This window comes from Rhamphochromis longiceps, linkage group LG7, assembly GCF_057381845.1.
Source record: "Rhamphochromis longiceps isolate RC_006_pf linkage group LG7, R_longiceps_female_GT1.1, whole genome shotgun sequence".
NCBI lineage: Eukaryota > Metazoa > Chordata > Actinopteri > Cichliformes > Cichlidae > Rhamphochromis > Rhamphochromis longiceps.
Genome location: NC_140563.1, coordinates 61,861,410 through 61,885,750, shown reverse-complemented (window position 1 = coordinate 61,885,750; position 24,341 = coordinate 61,861,410). Strand labels below are relative to the sequence as shown.

General features: G+C 37.2%; 1 protein-coding gene across 2 annotated transcripts; it reads right to left on the bottom strand.

Moving 5' to 3' along the window:
• Positions 1–2,320: 2,320 nt before the first annotated feature.
• syk (spleen tyrosine kinase) lies at positions 2,321–23,880 on the bottom strand. 2 transcript variants are annotated; one of them, XM_085414707.1, is made up of 15 exons: positions 23,639–23,880; positions 19,352–19,481; positions 16,361–16,833; positions 15,088–15,248; positions 10,837–10,975; positions 10,615–10,696; positions 10,408–10,463; positions 10,018–10,074; positions 9,225–9,303; positions 6,179–6,338; positions 5,391–5,600; positions 4,620–4,809; positions 3,752–3,892; positions 2,833–2,945; positions 2,321–2,726 (listed from the first exon to the last, which is right to left on the bottom strand). In XM_085414707.1, the coding sequence occupies exons 3-15, from the start codon at positions 16,760–16,762 to the stop codon at positions 2,654–2,656; spliced, it is 1,863 nt and encodes a 620-aa protein (XP_085270833.1). In that variant the 5' UTR covers positions 16,763–16,833; positions 19,352–19,481; positions 23,639–23,880; the 3' UTR covers positions 2,321–2,653. The 2 variants fall into 2 exon arrangements, with proteins under 2 accessions (XP_085270833.1, XP_085270834.1); XM_085414708.1 differs by lacking the exon at positions 23,639–23,880 and adding an exon at positions 20,641–20,677.
• Positions 23,881–24,341: the final 461 nt, after the last annotated feature.

The following is a 24,341-nucleotide window of genomic DNA, read 5'->3' as shown; positions in this document are numbered from 1 at the left end:
AGGAAGAAGTATGCACATACTTATTAACTCCTACCCCTGCTCGACATCTTATTAATCCCACATATTTACCTAATTCTCCTCATCACATACTCCACACAATACACAAGAAAACTTATATCAACAAGGCTGGCACGATATTTATAATTTCAATACGAGTTGACATATTTATACATACAATGGGTGATTGTCTTTTTCAATATCATATCCTTCCAAAAGTAATTTTTGAAGTGTCTTTATGAACTTGCCAATTCCTGAGCATTGCTGTAATTCTGCAGTAAAGCTATTCCACAGTTTTACTCCATAAATAGTTACACAAAACGTTTTAACATTTGACCGTGCTTTAAGGATCTTCAGATTCAACTTACCCCTTATTCCATTCAGTCATTCTCATTAATCTGTTAATCTGAAAGTGCTGATGAGCCTGGACCTGCAACAAGTTTTTCCTGCTCCATCAATGTGGTTAACAAGATGAAACTCATCTGTTATGATGGCAGATTTCTGAAACTTGTTGATTTGCTACTGTGTTTCCACACTGCTAGTAACTGATGACAGAACAGTGAAAGGAAACCAGCAGCAGCTTGCCTGGCACTCTCTTTTCCCATCAGTCTACCATAAAACACCAGAGGGTTATCCACAATGTGGATGCGCAAACCACCAAAAACAAGCTGCTGATCTCTCAGCTTGCCTAGCTCCAGTTATTGTTAACAGGAGACCGACAGCAAGCCCTCAGAGGCAGAGATGCCAGAGCTATGAGATGAAACGTAAAATAAATGCAGCTTTCAGCGACAATAGCCAACTCTGGAAACAAGATGGCAGTATTGTGCATCCTCTTTAATGTAGTCTCCAGGTTGAAGTGATTTGTCAAGTCACTAACTGGCTGTGGTAGATAGCTGCCCCTCCCTTAGCCTGGTTGCCTTTGTAAAATCAAACACCTAGGCATGCAGACTGCTTCCACAAACTCCTGTGTAAGAACAAGTCACTCTCAGGAGCTCAGTGGATTACAACATGGTACACAATAAAGTGTGGTTGCTTACTCATCTACCTTGTCTGACCATCTGAAAACAGTCATCTTTGTTGTTTACAGGAAGATTATTTACCTTGAACCTTGCCAGATGTGATTTTGTAAACCTATGGTCATATACTTAAGGCACTGCATAATTCAACAAGTAAATGATAAACTGCATACTGCATCTATAACAACAGCTTGACTTCATAGTAGAAGAGCCTGGGTACCCAGCTTGCCCACCTGCAGTCCAGACCTTTCACCAGTTGGAAAACATCTGGTGTATCATGATACAAAAATGGAAGAACTGGGATTGTTGAGCAGCTAGAATCGTATATCAGAACAATATTCCTCTGCCAATATTCCAGCAACTGGTCTCCTCAGTTCACTGATATTTATAGATCAAGAGGAGGTGGAGCTAAAGATAAACATGTCCTTGACCTAGCGTTTCTCAGTTTAAACATTTGATATAGATAGAGAGCAGATAGTCTGTCTTTCACATTACAGTATGTATCTGTAGGTAATATAAGCAGACATTCTTAGCATTCCAATCCTCTGTTAACCATCTCCCTCTGTTGGCTTTTATTGGTGTCATTTGTGTTCGCAATGCTCTAATTCTCTGATTAAAAAGGCCTCAGTAACTTCCAGATTTGAATCTGATGCCATGTCTTTTTCTTTTTGAACTGTTACAGATTTACATATAACTTTACTACCAAAAACTGTACTTGTAACCAAGAAAAAAACAAATATCACATCATAAGATGGCATTGTAGTTGCTTCATCATCTTTCTTCACTTCCAATCTCTGTGGCACAGAGAGAGTTGTTGATACCTTTGTTAACATCTTGTTTTAATCAGAATCCTAGGGTTGTGTGATGTGTTGCTGCCATGTTTCATTTCCACCAGTTCTTTAGAGTAATTTGTTCTGGTTTGCTACAATCATCTGTACCAGGTATAGAGGCTTAAGATTTTGGTACCTAAATAGATAGGTTTACTTTTGAAAAAGATTTGTAATGCATTTATGAAGCTCTAGCTCTAGTCATTTGTTTGCCGATGTTTTTCTGTTCAGGAAGTGGCTCAACAATCCATTTGAATTGTTCTACTTTATTGCTCTTAGCTGAGGTAACCAAAAGCGCAAAATAGCAGCAAATCCTTCGTCAGATTTTGAGTTACTCTAATGTTTTATATGTCAACCAACCACTTGGTCACTGACTTTGACAATGTATATATATAAAATAATTTGAAGGCATATGAATGTAATTTATTCATCTTAGAATTGTTTATGCAAGTACAGAAACTCAGAGTGCTGAAGATGCTTAAACAAGGTCGGATTGTATGTTGATATTAGGAAGCTTATAGGAAAACAGTAAGTTATGTAGTTTTTAGGTATAACATCAGTGATTGCCGTGAAATAAGATAGACTTGTAACAGTTTATTATCATTTTCATATGGCTTACATTCAAGAACAAATAAATGTAATAGGAATTATATTTGCATAATCAGAGTTTATATTAAAAGAGAATATATTCCAGTTAAAGTCTATATTTTACAGCATTTATTATCCATAACAATCTCTGAACCAATATGTGTAAAAGCTCATTTTCATCATCAGCCACTAGTTTGCATAGTCTCATAACATTCAAGTGAGCAATCACTGTGCAATGTCGTAGTAATAATCTCGTAGTCTTGGCTCAACAACATTAAATCCAGGCCTCTCATTTGCCCTGGAAGACATGAAAATAACATGCAATAATCACAAAAGATGTCCATAAAACATAAACCGGTTTGCTGTTTGTTCAGCTAATGCCTTATGATGAACATGTTACTTACTTATATGTCCAGCAGGTCTTCATGAGCTCATACATCTCCAGTGGACACTTCTCTGGGGAGTCCATACGCTTACCACTTTCAATCATCTGCAGGACATCATTTCCTTTCATTCCCTGTAAGGAGTTAAAAATTCAGAACAAATAAGACGCCATCAAATAAATTAAAATGTAAAGGCATAGAGATTATCAAAGTCATAATTTTTGTGTTGCAACCATTATTTTTTAATAGCAATAAGAAGGTTAGTACATAATTCTAAAGTCACACACTAAGATTATTATCCATCTATCCATTCGCTTATCCTTTTCAGGGTCGCGGGGGGCGCTGGAGCCTATCCCAGCTGTCATAGGGCGAGAGGCGGGGTACACCCTGGACAGGTCGCCAGTCTGTCGCAGGGCCAACACACAGGGACAGACAACCATTCACACTCACACCTAGTGGCAATTTGGATTATCCAATTAACCTATCCCCACAAGCTGCATGTCTTTGGACGGTGGGAGGAAGCCAGAGTACCCGGAGGGAACCCACGCAAACATGGGGAGAACATGCAAACTCCACACAGAAAGACCCCGGCCTGATGGTGGAATTGAACTCAGGACCTTCTTGCTGTGCGGCAACAGTGCTAACCACCGTGCCAAGATCATTATGATACATGCAATTCATAGGTCAAGATTTCATAGGTAGACAGTGAGTACACATCACAAAATTATTCTATAAATTACAACTAAACAAATCTGAAACATTTGTTTTGTAGTCATTTAGTTTACATAAGACAGCAACTATAAAGAATAAAAATTAACAAAATAAAGGCTGCAACAGCTGTTTGAATATTAAACTAATATTCAAACAAAAACACAATGTGTGAGTGAGTGAGGTTACATGTGTCACCATAACTCCTTATATTCAATAATAATAATAATACCTTGTATGGTTTTTGGCCATAGGAGTAAGCCTCCCACATGAGCACCCCAAAGCTCCACACATCACTTTTGGATGAGAACTTGAAGTAGTTTATACATTCAGGCGCGTACCATTTCACTGGCCACTTCCCATGACCTTTTGCCTAAAGGGAGAGACACGCAAACATAACTAGTTTTAATTTCATGCCACACTGGTCATTTTGCAGCTTCAAATAACACAATGATTAGGACTGGTTCCTGGCAGTAGTGTTCACAATATGATAACAGATACAAGTAAGGCAGATTGACTGGTGTTAGTGTTACAGTTATTTTAATGCTTTACAGCAGGGATGGGCAAATCCAGGCCTCGAGTGCCGGTGTCCTGCAGGTTTTAGATCCCACTCTGGGTCAGCACACCTGAATCAAATGATTAGTTCATTACCAGGCTTCTGGAGAACTTCAAGACATGTTGAGGAGGTCATTTAGCAATTTGAATCAGCTGTGTTGGATCAAGGACACATCTAAAACCTGCAGGACAGTCCTTGAGGCCAGGAGTTGCCTACCCCTGCTTTACAGTAACACTTTCATTGAGAGTGACTTACTTTTAAACAAAAATCTAAGAGTGTTGATGCATGCTCAATCATGAAGATAAGGAAATCCCAAAAAGTTTGTGGGATTCTGTTCATGAGGACAGTTTTTTCAGTGGGGGAAATATTTTGTCAGTCATCAAAGTGACTTCTTTAGACAAAATGTTTCTCTCACTGAAAACGCTACGTCCTCACGAACAGAATCAACTTTTTGGGAAAAATCTAAGACGTTCATAGAGATGGACCATCAAGGCTTTTTGAGAGTATAAGGACAGATGACGTGTCATCCTATACCATATGTTACCTTGTAGTAGTTTTGATCCTCAGCAACAGCTTTAGAGAGGCCAAAGTCACTGATCTTGGCATAGTGCTGTGTGACCAGAAGTACATTCCTTGCAGCAAGGTCCCTGTGGACAAAGTTATGCTCCTCCAGGTACTTCATCCCCATAGACACCTGATGGACCAGCTCTGTGATATTCTTTATGGCCGTTTGCCTGGAGATGAGTTGTTGTTACTTTAACTCTAAAAGCCACCATAAACCTCACACAATATGAGAACTGTATTTTGAAATCTTTGATTTTTTTATATACTGTTATTTTGAAACTAAAACTTATAAATAACTTCACATTTAGAAAAAAGTGATTTGTCACTTCAATCTCCTAAACTAGCAGATTACAATATTGACCACAATACTAGAGTTTTGATTAAGAGTGAAATGGGATGTGTAGGTGTTTCAGAGAACACTGAAACAGAGAATGGAGAAGTACGGCATTGGATAGGATGTGTTTCTCAACAGACATTTGCACATATCTTAGCTGATGTGAATATTGCAAGCTCTAATTGCTACTGTGTAGTGCTCTTTTGTAGCTAATGTAGATACTTGTAGAATAACTTGTTATTCTACAAGTTACTTGAGTTACTTGTAGAATAACTCAAGTAACTTACCACAAAACAGTACCTTTATAAATAAAAATTCAGACTCTATCATAATGTACTTGCATTAATGTGAAGAAAAAAAAACAATGTTCAAACAAACCAAATTGAGGAAAGAGCAAGGCCAAGTCGCAGTACATACTTATTTTTCTGCAGGAACTTGTGGAGGGGTCCCAGCTCAGCCAGCTCCATAACTAGCATGAGGTTCTCTGCTTCACAGATACCAATCATCCGGACAATATACGGATTGTCCAGCTGCTGCATTACATTGGCTTCCCGCAGCATTTCGTCACGTACTGACTGGTTATTATCATCATTCTTCAAGACTTTAACTGCAACTGTCTTCTCTGTCCTGATATGCAACATGGATTAGTGTAAGTATTAATATGTTACTACAACAGAAATGCATTTTTCAGACATTTTGACTCATCCACAGTCAACATTCATCATCAGCAAAACAACATAGTGGTACGGATATCAATAGACACAACTGTCAATAAAGTAAACCAGTAAGACAAAAGCAGTATACACTTGCATTCTGTATAAAGGGGGGGGGGGGGGGGGGGGGGGGGGGGGGGGGGTGCTATAATGAAGCCATCTTTTAATGACTGCAGGGACCAAGACTGTGATATTTGTGTCCTGTGGACTTTGCTTGGTTTTGATTTGTATGATATGAGCTGTGTGTTTTTGGAATTTGAATAACCGATTGAATATTTCTTTGGGAAAACCATGAAACAAGATGTGCTGAACTCATGTTTTATTTTTTGGGTTATATCAGTGAATCACTGACAGTGAGTTTGCCTGCTGCAGTCAGCAAATCATAAATATCATTTATGATAGGGAGAATATTTTAAATTTGTAAGTCTGATCATTTAACAAAGCATTGTGGTGCAATGTTTGTATGTAGTAATATGGTTTAATGTAGCATACTTTCTCATCTTGTAGGTGCCTTTCATGACGGTACCAAAATTCCCAGAGCCCAGTTCTCCATCCTCCAAGAAAAGATGTGAGCGATCCACTGTAGAACTCCGCAGTTCATCTGGATCCGCATAAGGACTCTCATATACCTCTGTGTCCATTGGCATGGCCTCTGATGAAGAATTCAACATGTCAAAATTAGGAAGCAGTGAAATATTAAATGAAAACATGTGAATTTGGATTTTACAAGTTTAGAATGTTCTCTAGCCAAAATAATAGCTCGTTATTCAGGTAGATTTTCCCTATTCAGATTTATCATAATCTATCTGTCTACACTGTAAAAGAAAATCCTAATATAAAAGGGTTTTACTGTGTATTTTACAGTTTTGTACTGTTCTTCTAGAATATCATTAAATTTACATCAATAGACTGTGATTTCACATTTCAAGTGTAAATTAACGTAAAATCACTGTAATGTAATAAAACACAATTTTCTTGTTTTTTAAATGTATTTGTCTGTACATATGCATATTTAGATTGTTAAAATACATTCACAAATGTATCATGATTTCACAAATATTTGTCCGTTATTTGAAAGATTGAACTGTTAAATTCAAATGTAATGCTATGGAAAAATATATAAAATGATTCTTATAAACTTTTTTTACATCAAATAATTATTATTATCATTGCTATTTAGGGCGATCGTGGCTCAAGAGTTGGCAGTTCGCCTTATAATCAGAAGGTTGCCGGTTCGAGCTCCGGCTCGGACACTCTTGGTCGTTGTGCCCTTGGGCAAGACACTTCACCTACCACTCACTGGTGATGGCCAGAGGGGAATTATAAAGTAGAATTGTAAAGCACTTTGAGGGTCTCAAAAAGCGCAATATGAATGCAGTCCATTATTATTTAAACCAACTGTTAAGTGTATATTTCTGTATATTTAAATATTATTATTCATATTGCCACATTAATTGACCTTGTTTATAGGTAATTTCATTAAATTGTTCCAAATTTAATGTTTCAAAGCACTTGAAAAAGGTAAAATCCCATGTAAAATTAGGGCAACAAATTGTATTTTCATTAATGGAAATAACCGTATTTTTATGAGTAAGTTATCTTCTGTTAATTTACGGTATTATTTTGGCGCCCCAGCTGCCGGAATATTACTGTTTTTTTAAGATGTTTTCTCTAACAGTGTAGTATGTCCCCTATATGAAAGCATAAAACTGATTTTACTTATTTTTGAAAAACATTGTACTGGAAAAAATATTGAAGGAGTACTGTACCTTTAGCATCACTCATTTGAAAGTGAAAAGAAATGCATTTTTTAAATCCGATTACTGTAATCCAAAAAATCTGTCATTTCTGACAGATTCAAGTTAAAGTTCATCCTAATTTTCCTTGAAGACTGGTCATCTCGAGTTACATTTTCAGGGTAAAGGAATAGTCTTGGTTTTTGTTAAACAAACAAAAATTAAAAGTATCCCTTGTCTTGTCTCATTGATATGGAGTCGTAGTGAGAGGCTTTCCTTTTTTGGTCTGGATCAGGTGACCTGGATGCTCTCTTGGTTAGGTCTATTCTGCTGACAGCACTAAGTACTTTCCTTTCACTCTCTATAGATTCATATGCCAATATTGCATGTGATTATCTTTTGTCTGCTTGTGTTTTGTCCCGTTTGTTGTATGCTTTTGTTACACAGAGCAGCTACGTGAACGGTACTCACACAGAGGTCAGTTATCTTTTTCATTTCTTTACATCTTCATGATATACAACTCTGGATACTGTAGCTCCCCAGAAAAAAAACCCTCAAATATACCAGGGAGTCTGAAATACTTGATCCCCTGGTATAATTCTCAATACACACCTTTAAAACCAATAACTAGTAAGCTAGAGATATTAAAATAATTACGTAGTCTGGAAAAATTGTTTGCTGCTTTATTTAAAAATAAGCCCTCACAAAGCTGGAACATCTTACTATTCATCGCTGGTTGAAGAAAATAAGGACAACCTTAGGTTTCTCTTAAGCACAGGCTGAAAACAAGTTTGTTTTGAGCCAACCATTCATTTAACCTTAATGACTTGATGAATTTCTTTACAAATAAAATTGTCACCATTAGAGAAATATTGCTTGTAACCATCTCACAGACATGATATTATCTACAGTTACTTTCAGTACCATTGGTATTCATTTAGAGTCTTTTTCTCCAATTGATCTTTCTGAGTTAACTTCCGTAATTACTTCCTCCAAACCATCAACATGTCTTTTAGACCCCATTCCTACAAGACTGCTCAAAGAAGTCCTGCCATTAATTAACGCTTGAATCTTAAATATGATCAACCCATCTCTAATAATGGGCTATGTACCACAGGCCTTCAAGCTGGTAGTAGTTAAACCTTTACTTAAAATAGTAACAGTTTTTACCCAACTCTCTTAGCTAATTATAGGCCAATCTCTAACCTTCCTTTCATCACAAATAAATTCTTGAGAGAGTTGTTATCAAACAGCTAACAGATCATCTGCAAAGGGAAAGTTTATTTGAAGAGTTTCAGTCAGGTTTCAGAGCTCATCACAGCACAGAAACAGATTTAGTGAAGGTTACAAATGATCTTCTTATGGCCTCTGACAGTGGACTCATCTCTGTGCTTGTCCTGCTAGACCTCAGTGCAGCGTTCGATACTGTCGACCATAATATTCTATTACAGCGATTAGAGCACGCTGTAGGTATTACACGTACTATGCTGCAGTGGTTTGTATCATATATTTCTAATAGACTCCAATTTGTTCATGTAAATGAAGAGTCCTCTTCACACACTGAGGTTATTTATGGAGTTCCACAGGGTTTCATGCTAAGATTAATTCCTTTTACATTATACATGCTTCCTTTAGGCAGTATCATCAGAAGGCATAGCGTACATTTTCTCTGCAATCCAGATTACACCCAACATGACATAGAATCTATGCTAAATAATATTTACACAGTATGGAACATGCACAAGCAAGTTAGCAATTGAACAACAGTACATCAATATAGGGTTTGACAAAGGCAGTCTTACCTTTACCTTTACCTTTACCGGGTATCCTAGTTTCATAAGGATTGGAGTTATCTGGAGGCCTGGGACGAGATGGTCGGTTCTGTTATCATCAGAGGAGACAGTGTTAAAGAACATTCATTATGAGAATGCATGAAGTATAGCTAAATAGCACTTACTGCTGAAAGTAACCTGCAATAAGTGAACACATGATTTCAAAGAAGGGGTTTAAGACAAGTTTACAGTCAGGGGGTATTTTGACTCTCAAACATCTCAAGCATAAAATCTCAGAAAAAATTAGGAAGAAGACTGTACAAGATAAAACTGCAGGATTCAAAAAGGGAAGAAAAAAAGACATCTGATCCAAAACTTAACTGTAACAAAGCCAGGCAAAAACAAGAATAAAAAAGAAAACAAAACAAAAGAAAAAATGGCAGAGGGATTTTAAAGGATGGAACATGTGGACAATATTATCACAAGCACATATAGAAAGCTACCAAATGGCTGCTTGTGGTTCTATAATGTAATTGCACTGGGTAACCTCTGGATGGTGTTAAAACATAATTACAAATACACCAACTAAGATGTCACACCAATTCAATAAGCTTGTGTGCACTGACATCCATTATTTACTTGGATGTGAGATCTATCAGAGGGATTAGAAAGGACATAATTCAAAGGACTAATATTGCAAGAAAGAGTTAGTAAATAGAAATCCACATTCCATTAGTGAAGAAGTGCAGAGGTAGAAGGAAGGTGGAGGTTACACACTGCTGTGAGCAACTATGACTGAGGAAACAGGATGTGTGTAATGCACCTTTTTTATGCCGGGAACTTTACTGATGATGGTGAAAAATCCATCTGTCGCACTTTGCTAAAAATCAAAATGTCAGAGAGGTTATCATTAATGGTAATATTAAAATCATGCATGAAATTATTACAATAGGAAAAAGATTAATGGGAAAAATAGCTCCAAACGAGGATGTGTGAAGTCGTCTGACACACACATTCATCTACACATTACAAGAAACATTTCTATGTTTGTTTTACCATACAGGGCTTCCTGAAGAAGCCATATCATTCTAATAATAAAAAACAACCCTTGTCGTAATGGTTAATGGTAACCCATACAGGCTGACTGCTGAGGCCAATTTAACCAGCATTTCTGTTTCAGTTGAATGTATTAATGCACATAGATGGAACTTACAATGGCAGAACCAAGTCTAGGATGGCCCGGTGGAAGAAAAGGCCGTCCTATCAGCCCTGTGAACATGGAATAAGACAAATGTTAATCAGCTGTGTATACAGTGTTATAATTTAGATTATTAGATATTAGTTAACATGCAGTGAAATTTGCTTTCAATGAAAGTCTTCCTGTAAACACATTTCGATTAGTTGTGTTTGTGTTTCTCACCAATATCTCCATCAGGCCTTGGACAGGGCTCTGTTAGTACTCGCAAAAGACCATCTGGTTTGTATGAGTAGTGCTCCACCAGCTGTGTTTAAACAGAGGTGTAGGCAGAGTACACACATAAGTTTTACCACCTCACCTTGTAATACATTATACAATTTCAAACAGATTAAGATTGTTGAAATGTTCTAAGTAGCCCATAAATATAAAGCACACTGGGATTACCTGCCACAAGGTGTCAAATTTCTTGCCCTCTGGAATGGAGAGCTTGCCAGCCGAGTCCTTGTCAATACGATAATGCATGACTTGTCCTTCATGCAGTAAACACAGAGCATAAGATCCATTCGCATCTCTCTGCCGAATCCTTCACATAGAAAAAAAAGGGAGAATCGTTTGAAACAGTTTTTGTTTCTGTAGTTCATTATAAGTGGCGGAGGGCTTTCACTTTGGTGGCCTCAGAATCTCATCTCTGATTTTTGCAGATGATGTGGTTCTGTTGGCTTCATCGGGTGAGGGCCTCCAGCTCGCACTGGAACGGTTCTCAGCCGAGTGTGAAGCAGCGGGAATGAGGATCAGCACCTCCAAATCTGAGGCCATGGTTCTCAGCCGGAAAAGGGTGGAGTGCCCACTCCGGGTCGGGGATGAGTTCCTGCCCCAAGTGGAGGAGTTCAAGTATCTCGGGGTCTTGTTCGCGAGTGATGGGAGAAGGGAGCCGGAGATCGACAGACGGATTGGGGCTGCAGCTGCAGTAATGCGGACGCTGCACCGGTCCGTCGTGGTGAAGAGGGAGCTGAGTGTAAAAGCGAAGCTCTCAATTTACCGGTCGATCTACGTCCCTACCCTCACCTATGGCCACGAGCTGTGGGTAGTGACTGAAAGAATGAGATCGCGGATACAAGCGGCAGAAATGAGCTTCCTCCGAAGGGTGGTTGGCCTCTCCCTTAGAGATAGGGTGAGAAGTTCGGCCATCCGGGAGGGGCTCAGAGTAGAGCAGCTGCTGCTCCACATCGAAAGGAGCCAGCTGAGGTGGTTCGGGCATCTGACAAGGATGCCCCCTGGGCGCCTCCTGGGTGAGGTGTTCCAGGCATGTCCCACCGGGAGGAGGCCCCGGGGCAGACCCAGGACACGCTGGAGAGATTATATCTCTCAGCTGGCCTGGGAACGCCTTGGTATTCCCCCGGATAAGCTGGAGGAGGTGGCTGGGGAGAGGGAGGTCTGGGCCTCTTTGCTTAGGCTGCTGCCCCCGCGACCCGGCCCCGGACAAAGCGGATGAAGATGGATGGATGGATGGATAGTTCATTATATACATATATACCATTAAATAACTACAAAAATGTTCACATCTGACTGCAAACTGTGAATCAGTGATTAGGTGGTTTTTCAACTCATCTGATAGCTATTATGGAACGCAAAAGCAATGAATATCTTTTTTTACAGTTTCAAGATGTATTAACATTATTCATGCACAATACTTCAAGGTCACAAGAAAAAATGTCTATAAATGTAAAAAAAATCCTACTTATTGTAGAGTCTTTACCTTATGCACCTTGAGGCAACTGTTGCGATTTGAAGCTATACCAATAATACTAAACTGAATTGGCCTAAAATCCTAGTGCTCATGAATGAACTCATGAATTTGTACATTTTTCTGTTTGTTTTCATTTATTTATTTTGCAAATTTACAACTTTAATTCAGAAAATTATGAATATTTTCCACTGCTGCGTCTGTATTGCTTTTTATTTATCTACGATGGCTCACTAAGCACAATGAAACCAAATATTAGTCTGAATTTTCAATTGAGAAATCATGTTACCCCGCCTATTACCACATACTGTGTCAGATGTGATAAGTTGTGGCTAAGTGCAACTTTTTTCATAGACTTGCATTTTAAAAAAAACCTCATCACATGGAGACATTACAGTAAATAAGAAGTAAGGAGAACTAAACAGGAAGTAAAACTAATAGCCTGTGTGCTATTATCAATAACTGTGCTCCAGAATGCTATGTGTGCAGTATGTGATTCACTCTTAACAAAATTTCAATAAAATTTAGAGACATAAGCATAACATGATGATGTGTTTCAGTGGAAAGTAAGTTTCCTGCTAGATGTTACATGAGAGAAGGGACAGAACAGTTACATTTTGCCCTGCTGTTAGTCTCCCTCTTGTTTGGCTACTTCAGGAAGTCCTTTGCAAACTGCCAGAGCGGAAACCACAGTGTGTTTGTGTGTTTGTGTCTCTCTGTGTCTGTATGTGTGTGTATGTGTGTGTGCATGTGTATGTTCCTCTCTTTCTTCAAGCGAGACCACAGCCGCTCAACTGAAGCTTGAGGTTCTATAAATACTTTACAAACTTTATTCAGTGGTTTCAAAGCAAAAAGACATTTTATGCATTTGACAAATGAAATGTAATAAGATGGAATGGAAGCAATACAGTGCTAACATAGCTGTGTTTGTTTAGACTGCTTGCATTTGTAGAATTTGATGTATTTCACTTACATTACAAAACCATATTAGAAAATCATATTTAAAAAATACTTTAACAACGAACAAATTGACATAATATGTATCTTTCAGTCTTCATCTATTCTCCACCTTTTTGAGAATAAAAGTTACATAAGAGAACTACTCAATAGGAAATACTCAAGAGTTCTGCCCCAGAGGAAAGGAAATTTCTAAATATTTTCATTGCCCAACCTATTTCTCAGACACATAACTGAACTGAGTTTCGTGTCATTGTGAGAGTTTAATCATTTGCTATCTCTGAAAGGCAGAAGCTCCTGGAGGGAAAAAAGCTACCCTCAACTTTAATAATTTCTTTGCTTTTTCTTTTCTCACTTCACTGATCTTGAGTTCACAGCTCTTGAGATAACACTCAGAAAATGCAACAAAAAAGGATGACACTGCACAATCTTAGGAGTTCTAGTTTCAGTCCTGTACTTGCCCTGCTTGTTATTGTGTTTCTTCAGTATTTGGATGTTGTAAGTTGTCTGAGACTGTATTCTTTTGCTCACTAATTTTGTAAAGCTGCAGATAATATTACTATTTTACTTTACTTTTGCTGCTCACCATAGTCTTTCATTTGTCTCCTCTGAAATAAACATATAGTTAAGTTAGGTAAAGTAAAGGCAAACCAAATGGAAACCTCATGAGGTTATTAAAATGTCAAGTTCTGAGAGGATTTGGGTTACAGAATATTGTATGGCTTTCTTGAAAATAAATGAAAAGACTCTGTTGATGTTGTCTTTAAAACAGTGAAATAAATAACTGACTCAGTCCAATTCCAGGTGATGTTGCAGTGTTGTGTGTATAATGAATTAATTTACTGTTTTGGCCAGACCTCAGCAATATGAAGTAAGACAATGAATCTGAATAAGACTTCTACTGTCATTGAAACAGCTGAACGTTTGAGTCTGATTTCACTGTTTTACAGGGTTAAAACAAACAAACAAACAAACAAACAAACAAACAAACAAACAAACAAACAAACAAACAAACAAACAAAAAACCCAAAAGCATCCTTTTCTGAGTGAATTAATACATTAATATTAAATAACAAAACAATTTACTGTGCATGAACCACTTGTAGGTTTTGTCACATTTCTACCAATGTGGTAATGTTTTTTTACTCTAGTTTATCCTATTTAGCAGTTAGGAATGCTATGAACACAATGAACATAGTGAACGTTAAACTAAAATATTTTTAAAATGCAAATGTAGTTGAATAATATTTTTTTACCAGCTAACTTCTTACAAAGTGAAGCTAAGAGGAACTGAAATATTAAAACCACATTAAACCAATGTCATTTGTTTGTAAAACAACACCTCGTTACATTTTTCAAGGTCTTTTCTAGTGCCATGAGGGCCATTTTGTCACGGGCAAGAATGTAGAAGTTCAGCACGAGAATCACTGTATGAAAAATACAAAAAAAAAGCCATTTTAAAAGCAATTAGTCCAGAGTCAGACAGATGTTTTAATATTTTGTCTTCCATCATGGTTAAGGTCTCTTCAGCTGTGTCAATTCAATGCACACTATTTGCACACACTGTCAGTGGCAGGTTTCCCAGCTAAACTTGTACAAGTGATTCATTTTATTGAATAGAAAAATTATGAATATAAATATGGAATCGTAAAGTCCATAAAGAGGTTTTCTTCCAAGCCATAACTCTAAATGCTCTTCAGTTAGATTTTTCTACCCTGTCAGATAGAACTCAAATTCAATCCATGTAGTAACCGCAAGCAGTTCTTTAAAACTATGTTTTAACTGGTTTTCTAAAATTTATTGATCAGGACTAACAAAACATGAACATGAAACATGAAAAGACAATTATTTTTCAGACCAGAACCAAAAGACGCAGTGTAAAATTTTACCATGAGAGGAATGATATTATTCTTCTGGCTTTTTATAGGATTTTCTACTACTGCCTGCAAACACAGCAAATAATTTAATAAAAAGAGAATTAATATAATACTTACAGAAACTTTCCATTTGCACGCGGGCCACATTGAAGCCTGGGCTCAGAGTCTTCTCGTGTTATTGTTCCATGAAACCAGGGCATTCTTTCATGAGCAGTGGTAGCGATGAGCTTCTCCAGCTGAGGTCGCTGGCTGATGATGGCCTGCTCCAAAGCTGCACCCTGCAAACAGGCAACACACTTAGCTGCACTTGTAATATAAAGCTAGATTAATGCTGCCTACGTCCACCCAGAGCACACTCATAAAACTCACTTTAACTCTAGATTTATCCAGGTATAATGGCTGACTTACATATTGCGCCTGTCTAAGAAGTGGTTTTGTACATACATCCATGTGCAATTGAGAACAAGAGGTGACGCACAAGCAGCAGAGTCTGAGGAATAGTTGAGATAACCATTTATCTGGGCGACCATGGCTCAGGGGGTTGGGAAGCGTATCTGTAACCGGAAGGTCGCCGGTTTGATTCTTGGGCTCTCTGTCCTGGTCGTTGTGTCCTTGGGCAAGACACTTTACCTACCGCCTACTGGTGTTGGCCAGAGGGGCCGATGGCGCGATATGGCAGCCTTGCTTCTGTCAGTCTGCCCCAGGGCAGCTGTGGCTACAACCGTAGCTTGCCTCCACCAGTGTGTGAATGCGAGAGTGAATGAATAGTGGCATTGTAAAGCGCTTTGGGTGCCTTGAAAAGCGCTATATAAATCCAATCCATCATTATTGAATTTTCAGTATGGAAGAGACAGATTGGATACCACTATTGTTGTGGTGGAGATACTAGAACATCAACACAACCTGAGCTATCAGTTGCTATTTGGGCCTCCTGAAGTGAGCAATGCTTAAATGGAAATTTTGTTGAGTCCCTTCAACATTACTGGGAGTCCATGATGGTCTTATCTGGTCTGGTCTACTAATGAGGACAATTTTTAAAGGTAGCCTTTTGATCAAGATATGGTAACACAGTAGCATTATTTAAAAGAAGTCAAAGTAACATTATTACCAAAATTGGAGACAGACCAAAGTGACTTACCTCTGACTTTCTTTACTTCCTGCAATTATATGCTTTTTCTAGGCCTAGGGTTTATTAACAAAATTTAATGTGTGTAAAATGTAAAATACACTTTTAACATCTCAACAATTATGTTGGTGACTTTTATCATAAATGTAAATAAAGCCCAAACTGCAAAAAACCATCATTTAGTTTGCTATGGTATTCCATAAAATTCTGACTTCTCATTTCAAATATGGTTTTCTTATATTATATAATAGAGCTGAAACTTACCTGCAGGTTCCAGGTCTGCTTTACATACTCCCGTATGAGTTTTTCCTTCAGGTCCTCAAACGGCCCAACTTTCGGCTGCATGTTCTTGGGCCTGTTACAAGGCTTCTTCAGCAGACACACAAGACCGTCTGGTTCTTGGGAATGGTAGTCAATCACATCAACGGGACTTCTGTAGCTCTTACCACCAGCAATAGCATACATGTCATTGGGCTGTCTTTCAATTGTGTAGTGGTAACAACGGCCTGCATTTGACACGGACAGTGCAAAGCCTCCAAGATAGTTTCGGCTTTGGCGTAGGAGGTACAGGCCATTGCTTAGGCCTGTCTGCCGCAGGTAGTCCTCTGCCTCTTCCCTGGTAATATTGCCATAAAAGAATGGCAATGAATTTACATTGTCAGCCATACTGGCTTTTGGTGAGTGGCTCCCTTTAAGGAAGTCCCTTCACAAACTTCTTCCACTAGGATGAAATTCACCTAAAAACAAAAATTGGAAACAAATAGGAAATGAGACAGATTTCAAGTAGAATTGCATGACATGATAAATCATTTAGCACTGAATCCCACAATCGAATCACAAACAATAAACAATCCCAGCATATGGTGACTGAAAAGTCAACATGTGTGATGATTTTCTTAGTTTACAAATGTGTATTCCATTTTGTGTTTTGAGTCTTTCATAATGCAAAAATGGTGATTAGTTTCTGCCTGTTTAAACACAGCAGTATTTTTGTTTCCGGGGAATTTTTTGTTTTGTGTTATTTTTAACTCTGTCTAAATTTGCACAGCACAGCTGCTCTTTTGCATGAAAACTAAAATCTGAAAAAACAATAACTTTAACCATTTGAAGCACAATATTTAAATGGCTCAAGCTCACTTTAAGTTCCCAGAAGACATGACGTGATAGTGTTTATAAAATTTGGATACTTTTTTTTTTCGTGTAGAGCTGCCTACCTGCTTTGCAATGTAAACTAAAGCACATAAAGCAAGTTATCATTGGGTTTCAGCAGCATTGCTTTTTGAACTCACAAAGGTCAGAAATAAGTCTGAGCTGTCAAAGGTTTTGGCCATGTTTTAGCCATAAAGACACCACATAGACAGGTTCCTGACTTTTTCACCTATTATTGTCTTTACTGTGTTTTTAGGTTCTTATGTGGAACTAACCTGACCAAGTCACCAAAATATAAGGATTCATTTGCCTTTACTAACATTTTAAAGATACCAAAGTATATCCTGGACACCAACAAGTGATAGATCAACTTTGGGAAGAAAATAACTTTGACAAACCACTTCCTTCTTTGAGAGAAATATGAATCTATTTTAATGCTGAATGCAGACTGCAACTGAAAGTATGACATTTTTTTGCTGGTTAGACAGAACCATTTCAAATTCAACAACCATTAATGTACACATAATGAAAACTAAAACTCAGCTGAAAAGTTGCAAGGATGGTGACCTTAAAAACCTGACCATCATTGGTAGGCCTTTTTTTCAGATCACTGTGCGCATGATTAGTTTCAGCAAGACAATTCTAGCTTTTCTTAAAGTAAAGTGACCACAGTGATTATAAAATGAAACCTTAGATTAACCGATTAAATAAAAGAATAAATAAATAAATACAAGGTTTAGACATTTTTTTAACTGTTGCAGATATTAAGACAGTGCACTGACCTTGTTTTTATGACCCCATTGTTCCATTTAACAGTTAACAAAATCTTTCCTGTTTGTAATGCACAACAGTCTAACATTGAAAATAAAAATTTAAAAGGGAATAAGCTGCACATTTGTGACCTAAAATAAGCAGCTTCTGGTATTTCCTGACAATGTCATCACACTACAGACCTCTTGAACTCTGCTCTCCTTGAGAATCTACCTTCCTTTCAGACTGTTTGATGTTGTTTTTGATTGAGTTGTACTTTGTATTTTTTGTTTTCAATGAAATGCTAGTCACTAGCAGTTAATCCTTTTTAATCATTTTACTTGCTAAGCAGGAATGTACAAATAGCTTTCAATGTGCAGAAAAAACAATTAAATCTAGCATCCATAACTTCACACGTAGAGATAGATATATGGTAGAACAGCTACTAAATGGAGTAGGGTTTTCCTTTTCTTTAACGAAACACGAGGACTACAAATAAATTTCCCTCAAAAATAGAATTAATGTTAGAGTACTTTTGTATAAAAGCTGTCCCGGATCTCATGTCATAAATATGTCACACTAAAATGCTGTCACTGTCTCTGAAGACAGTTCAGATAGTTAACTGTAACACTTTTGTTTACAGATAAATTTGATGATATTTTTTTTTAAATCCAAATTTCAGTACTGGGCATCCTTTAATGTGTCACACCCAAACTCTGTGGTGTCATTCAATGGCTTATGCAGTTGGAAAGAACCCAAAGACACGTGCCAGAAAAAAAAAATGCTATGCTAGACACAATTATTTTTATTTCTTGATCAGTTTTTAGCTGAGGCAGTTGTTTCAGTGAAATCATGCTGAGTATTTGAAATGTCTGGTGTTTTTTTTAGGCTCAGAAGTGGAATTAAGCACTTTGGTCAAATGTATTTTATTATTTTCCACAGCTGAAAAAAGATGCTAAAAGTGCCTCCTGATAATCTGACACTGTAGATAACACGAGATCCAGAACATTCTTTTCTCTTTTCTTTAAAAACCCTATTAGAATGGTAAAATAAGAAAACAATGGCCAAATCACTTAAATGATTTTAAATGTGTTATTCATTGAACATAATTATTACTTCCCAAAACAAGCACAGCAGCAAGTGACAAATGAACAAATGAAAATGATCTCACACTGTAGGGCAGATTTTTTTTTCTGATCAAAAACAAGTCAGCAGTTAGTGAGAAATGGTAAGCCTCGATAAGACAGTAAAAAAAAGAGGAAGTATAATTATTGTCGTTAACGAGACAGTCAAATGTAGCTTACTGGTAAATTTTAAATAGTCGTTTTTGAAAGAAGACACAAAGACTACACTTACTGTAGATATTGTTGTGAACTAGTTCCACTGTTCAACTTCAGAGCCCAGTTGAGTTTTTCAGCCCTTCAGTATATCAACTTCCAACAGTCTGAGCAATACATGAACAGGTCATCTTAAATTCAGTCAGCTCCTGACAAAAAAAAAAAAAAGTGCTGTCAATATCTCATAAAACCAGGGAGCTTACACTCACGGGTATCCTGGTTGTGTTTTCCAGCTGAAGCAGGTTAACCTTTACTTTAAGTACTGACACACAGTAAAGCGGTGGAGCTCTGAAGCTTCCTCATTTCAACGACTTCCTTGACAATTTAACTCTTATACTTCCCTTTTTTAATCTGCACACTGACCAACAAGACAACAGGAAATGATGTGGCAACACCAAAAGCACAAATAAAATGTGTAATTCAAATTCATCGTTAACTCGGGTGGAACGTTATTTTTTGGGGGAAATTACTGTTTGATATTTTCTTTCTGGCCTGTAAAAAATGTGAGATTATCTAAGAGAATGTACTTGTTAAATATAGTTCTTTTTCATCTATTTCTTGTATTTAAAAAAATGTTAACATTTGGCTTTTTTTGGTATGTGCTATGATGTATTTCACATGTTTTATCATATCTCGAAAATTCTAATCTTATAATGAATTTTAGAGCTGTTTTTTCCGAGCTTGGTGGGTCTTCAACATGTTTATGTCAGTCATGTTGTTCCATGTTATCTTCAATCTCATCATCTTTAGTTTTAAAAATTATTCTGGATAATATTATATAAATATTTCTTCATAAGTGAGCTTGGCTGTTACCTGCATGTATTTACTGTTACCTGTGTTCCCAATTGAGAGTTTTATGTATTTTTTAAAAACAGGTAATAAACGTGATACTTCGAGTTTTCTGACATCAACACTTTGAAACTCTCGATGTGTGTGTGTCAGTATAAAATAGCACAGGGTGGTGGAAAGCAGACAGGGACAGTCAGTCACTCGTGTTTACCACTCAGGAAGCGCCAGCTAGCTTTGGTGTGTGTAAAACTCGTCACATACTAAAACAAAGACACACATGCATGCATATGTACATCCTCGATCGTCCTTGAAGCTGCAAGCTCTGGCTGATGTGGTCATGGCCAAAATGTTTCCAATCAGTTGCAAGTAAGCTGAAAATTGCACAAAAATGTAAAATGCATGAACTACAACTGTAAGGAGGTGGTGTGTTTCTGTAACTTTGTCAAGACCGTTTAAAACATTTCCTTTCAGAAGTATAGTGTGATCACACCAAGTTTCTCACCTACTACTTATACTTACGTTTCTCTTCATCTCTAAAATGGGCTGGTTTAACTATCCTGTTTGACCTGTGGATTTTAATTGGAACAGAATGAAATATCCGTCTATAGTTTAAAACATTATTAAACAAGGATGTAAATTTATGAGGTTATGTGGTTATAAAACTCTTTGGTGTGTAGAGTTATATCTCAGACTCTTAGTGGGTTATGGTTTACACACATAATGAAAACTTTACAGTACATTACAGTAAATCGTTTGCAAACATGACTAAATTCTGAATACATTTAATGCTCTACTAGACTGTAACTGGGTGGTTACCAAAATAATTTGAAAACACAGTTATGCATGAAAATCAAAACACAGAGCTAACTACTGTTTTAGTACTTAGTACCTTTATTTATCATAATGATCTTTATCTCTGCTTTTTTTTTTCTTTCTTTACAATTTGATAGCACATATCAGAATGTATCTAAGTGAGTACAAAGGAAATTCAAGAGTGTTTTTGAAGTTATTGAAAAAATACCAGTCATGATTAAAATGAACAGACATTATTTTTTTCATCAAGAAAAGGCTCGTTTTTGTTTTGGGTTGCTTTTACAATTTCAGATAGTTATAGCCAAATAAAGAAGGATTTTATTTAAAAATAAAACTGTGATGTTACAAGTATAGAAAAAAACTCTGAATCACTTGATCCTACTGCAGTAATCTCTGTGACTGGGTCTGAGTAAAAGTAAAAGAGAGAAGGGCATGAAAGAGATTGTGTAACACTGACATTTCAAGCTAAAGTTGTTTTATGCAGATTTAACTTTAACTTCAGGGCTAAGGAGGCTAAGGTTTCTTTGGAGTTGATGCTCAGGGGAATGGAAAAAATCTCAACCTATGATGTCAATTGTACATTTAGTGGTCTTTGTACTGTAACCTTATTGCAACTATGTCAAACTTATGTGTCTTACCACTGTGGAGGAAGTGAACTGACTTCACTTTCTCAGCTGTTTTTACACAACTTTTAATTGTTACCTTCTGGGTGTAAATTAAATATTAAGAGTAACATTTAAGTGCTTGCATGTATCCAAAATGGTCAGGTAATACAAACGTGACTTCACCGGTACCTTCTGAAATGCAGTGACATACACATACACAGCTTTAGTATGCATTCTGACCACTTTTAATTTTAGTGACAGTTGGGAGAATTTTTTTAAAGGTTTTATTTTGAAAGTTTGATTATCAAAATTCTGTTAACATAAGCATCACTACTGGAAGATTTCATTTACCTACCGGTATATACCATATGGCTCCACCTTGTGGAGAGCCATACCATCTCAACATTGCACAAACCTCATATATGCTACAATAATGATGTATACTCTTTAGATTAAAAACCATCATACACGTTAGCACTACACTGAAAAAATAATAGTGCACACTCGGTTAGCTTAACATGCTATGGTTATATGATCTATAAATACCACAAACAAAGCTCAGATTAAACCTTTAAATGTTTAATATCTGTCTAAAATACTAATGTTTTAACCAGTACATCTGAACAGTGACATACTCATATTCTTCAGGTTGGTCAGATAAAAATAAAAAGAAATTTAAAATGAACTGGCAGCAGGTCTCTACTTTAAATATAAATAGTGTCTACCACTTGCTTCTTCTGATGGTTTCCTAGTGTACTATCAAGTATCTTGTGTACTTTTCTGTACATTATTTTAAACTGTACTTTCATGGACGAGTGCTAGTGTGGGTGTGCTTAACTTGTATATGGCATAAATGCTTATTGAGTTCTTCTGCCTATGTTCACACTGCAGTAGAGCTGCCGTATTCATGTTGTAATTATGTTCTCCTTTTTGTTTCCATCAAGTTCGTGTTTTCTATAATTAAACATTCTCAAATGGTGTGTTGCACCATGTCTTAAATACATTTCTTTCCTTTTCTGTTCAGGCATCTGTATGCTGCATATTTAAATGATCATTATTCACCATATTATTTTTTTCTTATAGTCATTTTACTTTCAGAAACAGATCAAAGAACAGTGTTTCTTAAGAGCAGTGTTGATCATTTATTCCCAACCTTTTTTTTTACTGTCTCACAACTTGATTTTAAATGTTTAAAAAAAATTATAGGTGTTTACTGATTTACCTAATCTAACTCCACCTCATCCAAAACTGATCCACACCTTCCTTTCCATAGAATAAAAATAAATTGCAAAGACCAGAACACGCAATCGTAAAAGTGAAAGAAAGAATCTTAATTTGTTACATCTGTAAGACAAAAACAACTTGTAACTAAGGCAAAAACAGGAGAAACATGACCAAATAAAATGGAGAATGTGTAAATTGACCCACAATATGATCAATATCAACATCAATATGATTACCATACCGTGTTCTTACTATGACTCTTGTTAGTATTCTCCACAAAATTTCCCTTAATTTTGTTACTTCTGTATCTGTAACACACACACACACACACACACACACACACACACACACACACACACACACACACACACACACACACACACACACACACACACACACACACACACACACACACCAGAACAGAAAAAAAACCCAAGTGGGCCATTAAGACACAACTGTGTCATACTGTGGTATAAACGGATTATACGGAGAAGCAGCAAATCATGCGCAGTGGAGGAGCCCACAGTTCACTTCTGTGTTACTGCTGAACACAAGCTCCATTTTTGCATTTGTAACGTGTGTTCTGCTAAAGCTAAACTGTGATCCGTGCCTTTTAATCATAAAAATATCCTTACATGTGCGACAGAGCATAGCGAATAATATGCTTGCCCCTGCAACAGAAGGGTTCACGCCAGTGATCTTTTGGGACACGCCTCTGTGTCACATTTTATCCGCATCATTTGCAAGGTTTAATTCCTGTCCTGGAACATTATCATCGGGTCAACTCATGTTTTTTCTGTCATATAAATTCTATCTAAATGAAGCTGTTACAAAGATGCGGCGAAATGAATCGATATTTGCGGTCATATACTCACCCTCTGGAGCACAGTCCGTTTATCTTATCCATCAGTCACCCCATTGCTTTTATTCTGTTTGGTCGCCTATAACTTTAACATCACTATGCTGGATAAATTTGATGGCGATCTGTGGACACAAATGTGGTATCCTCGGAGCTCATCAGTAGCATCCTTACTGCTTTGAAATATTTACAGATGCAGAATATGAGCTTCCGGAGCTTCGCCATCCCTGGATCACCTCCTATTGGTCCATACCCACAAACACATGCAGTGATTCTGCCGACCTAATGCCCCCTTATTCCCTGAAGCAGATCATCTTGTTGTCAGAGTTAACAGGCATATCTGTCATATTTCTATCAGTGTATGCACTATCGACCAATTCATATCTGTTTAATGTCAAATTTGTTACAGAAGTAAAATGAGGTCCATTCAGCATGCAGTAGACAATGTCGCCAGCAGGTGGTGATGTTGCTACATAAGGGTTTAATTTTCTGCTGCTTGCAGATAGTTTTTCAGATAGCGCGCGTGCGGCTGTCACTGCCTCTAAAACAGGCATGCTTATTTAAAATAATCTCTATTCTAAATAGCTATTTTGTTTCTGAAAGCCCAGGTGACTGTACGTGTGAGTTTGTATTGGATTCACGTACTTGTTTTTCAAAATGCATTTTTTTTATATATAAGGAACACTCGCCAAGAGCAGAGAAAGCACGTTAAGTGGATC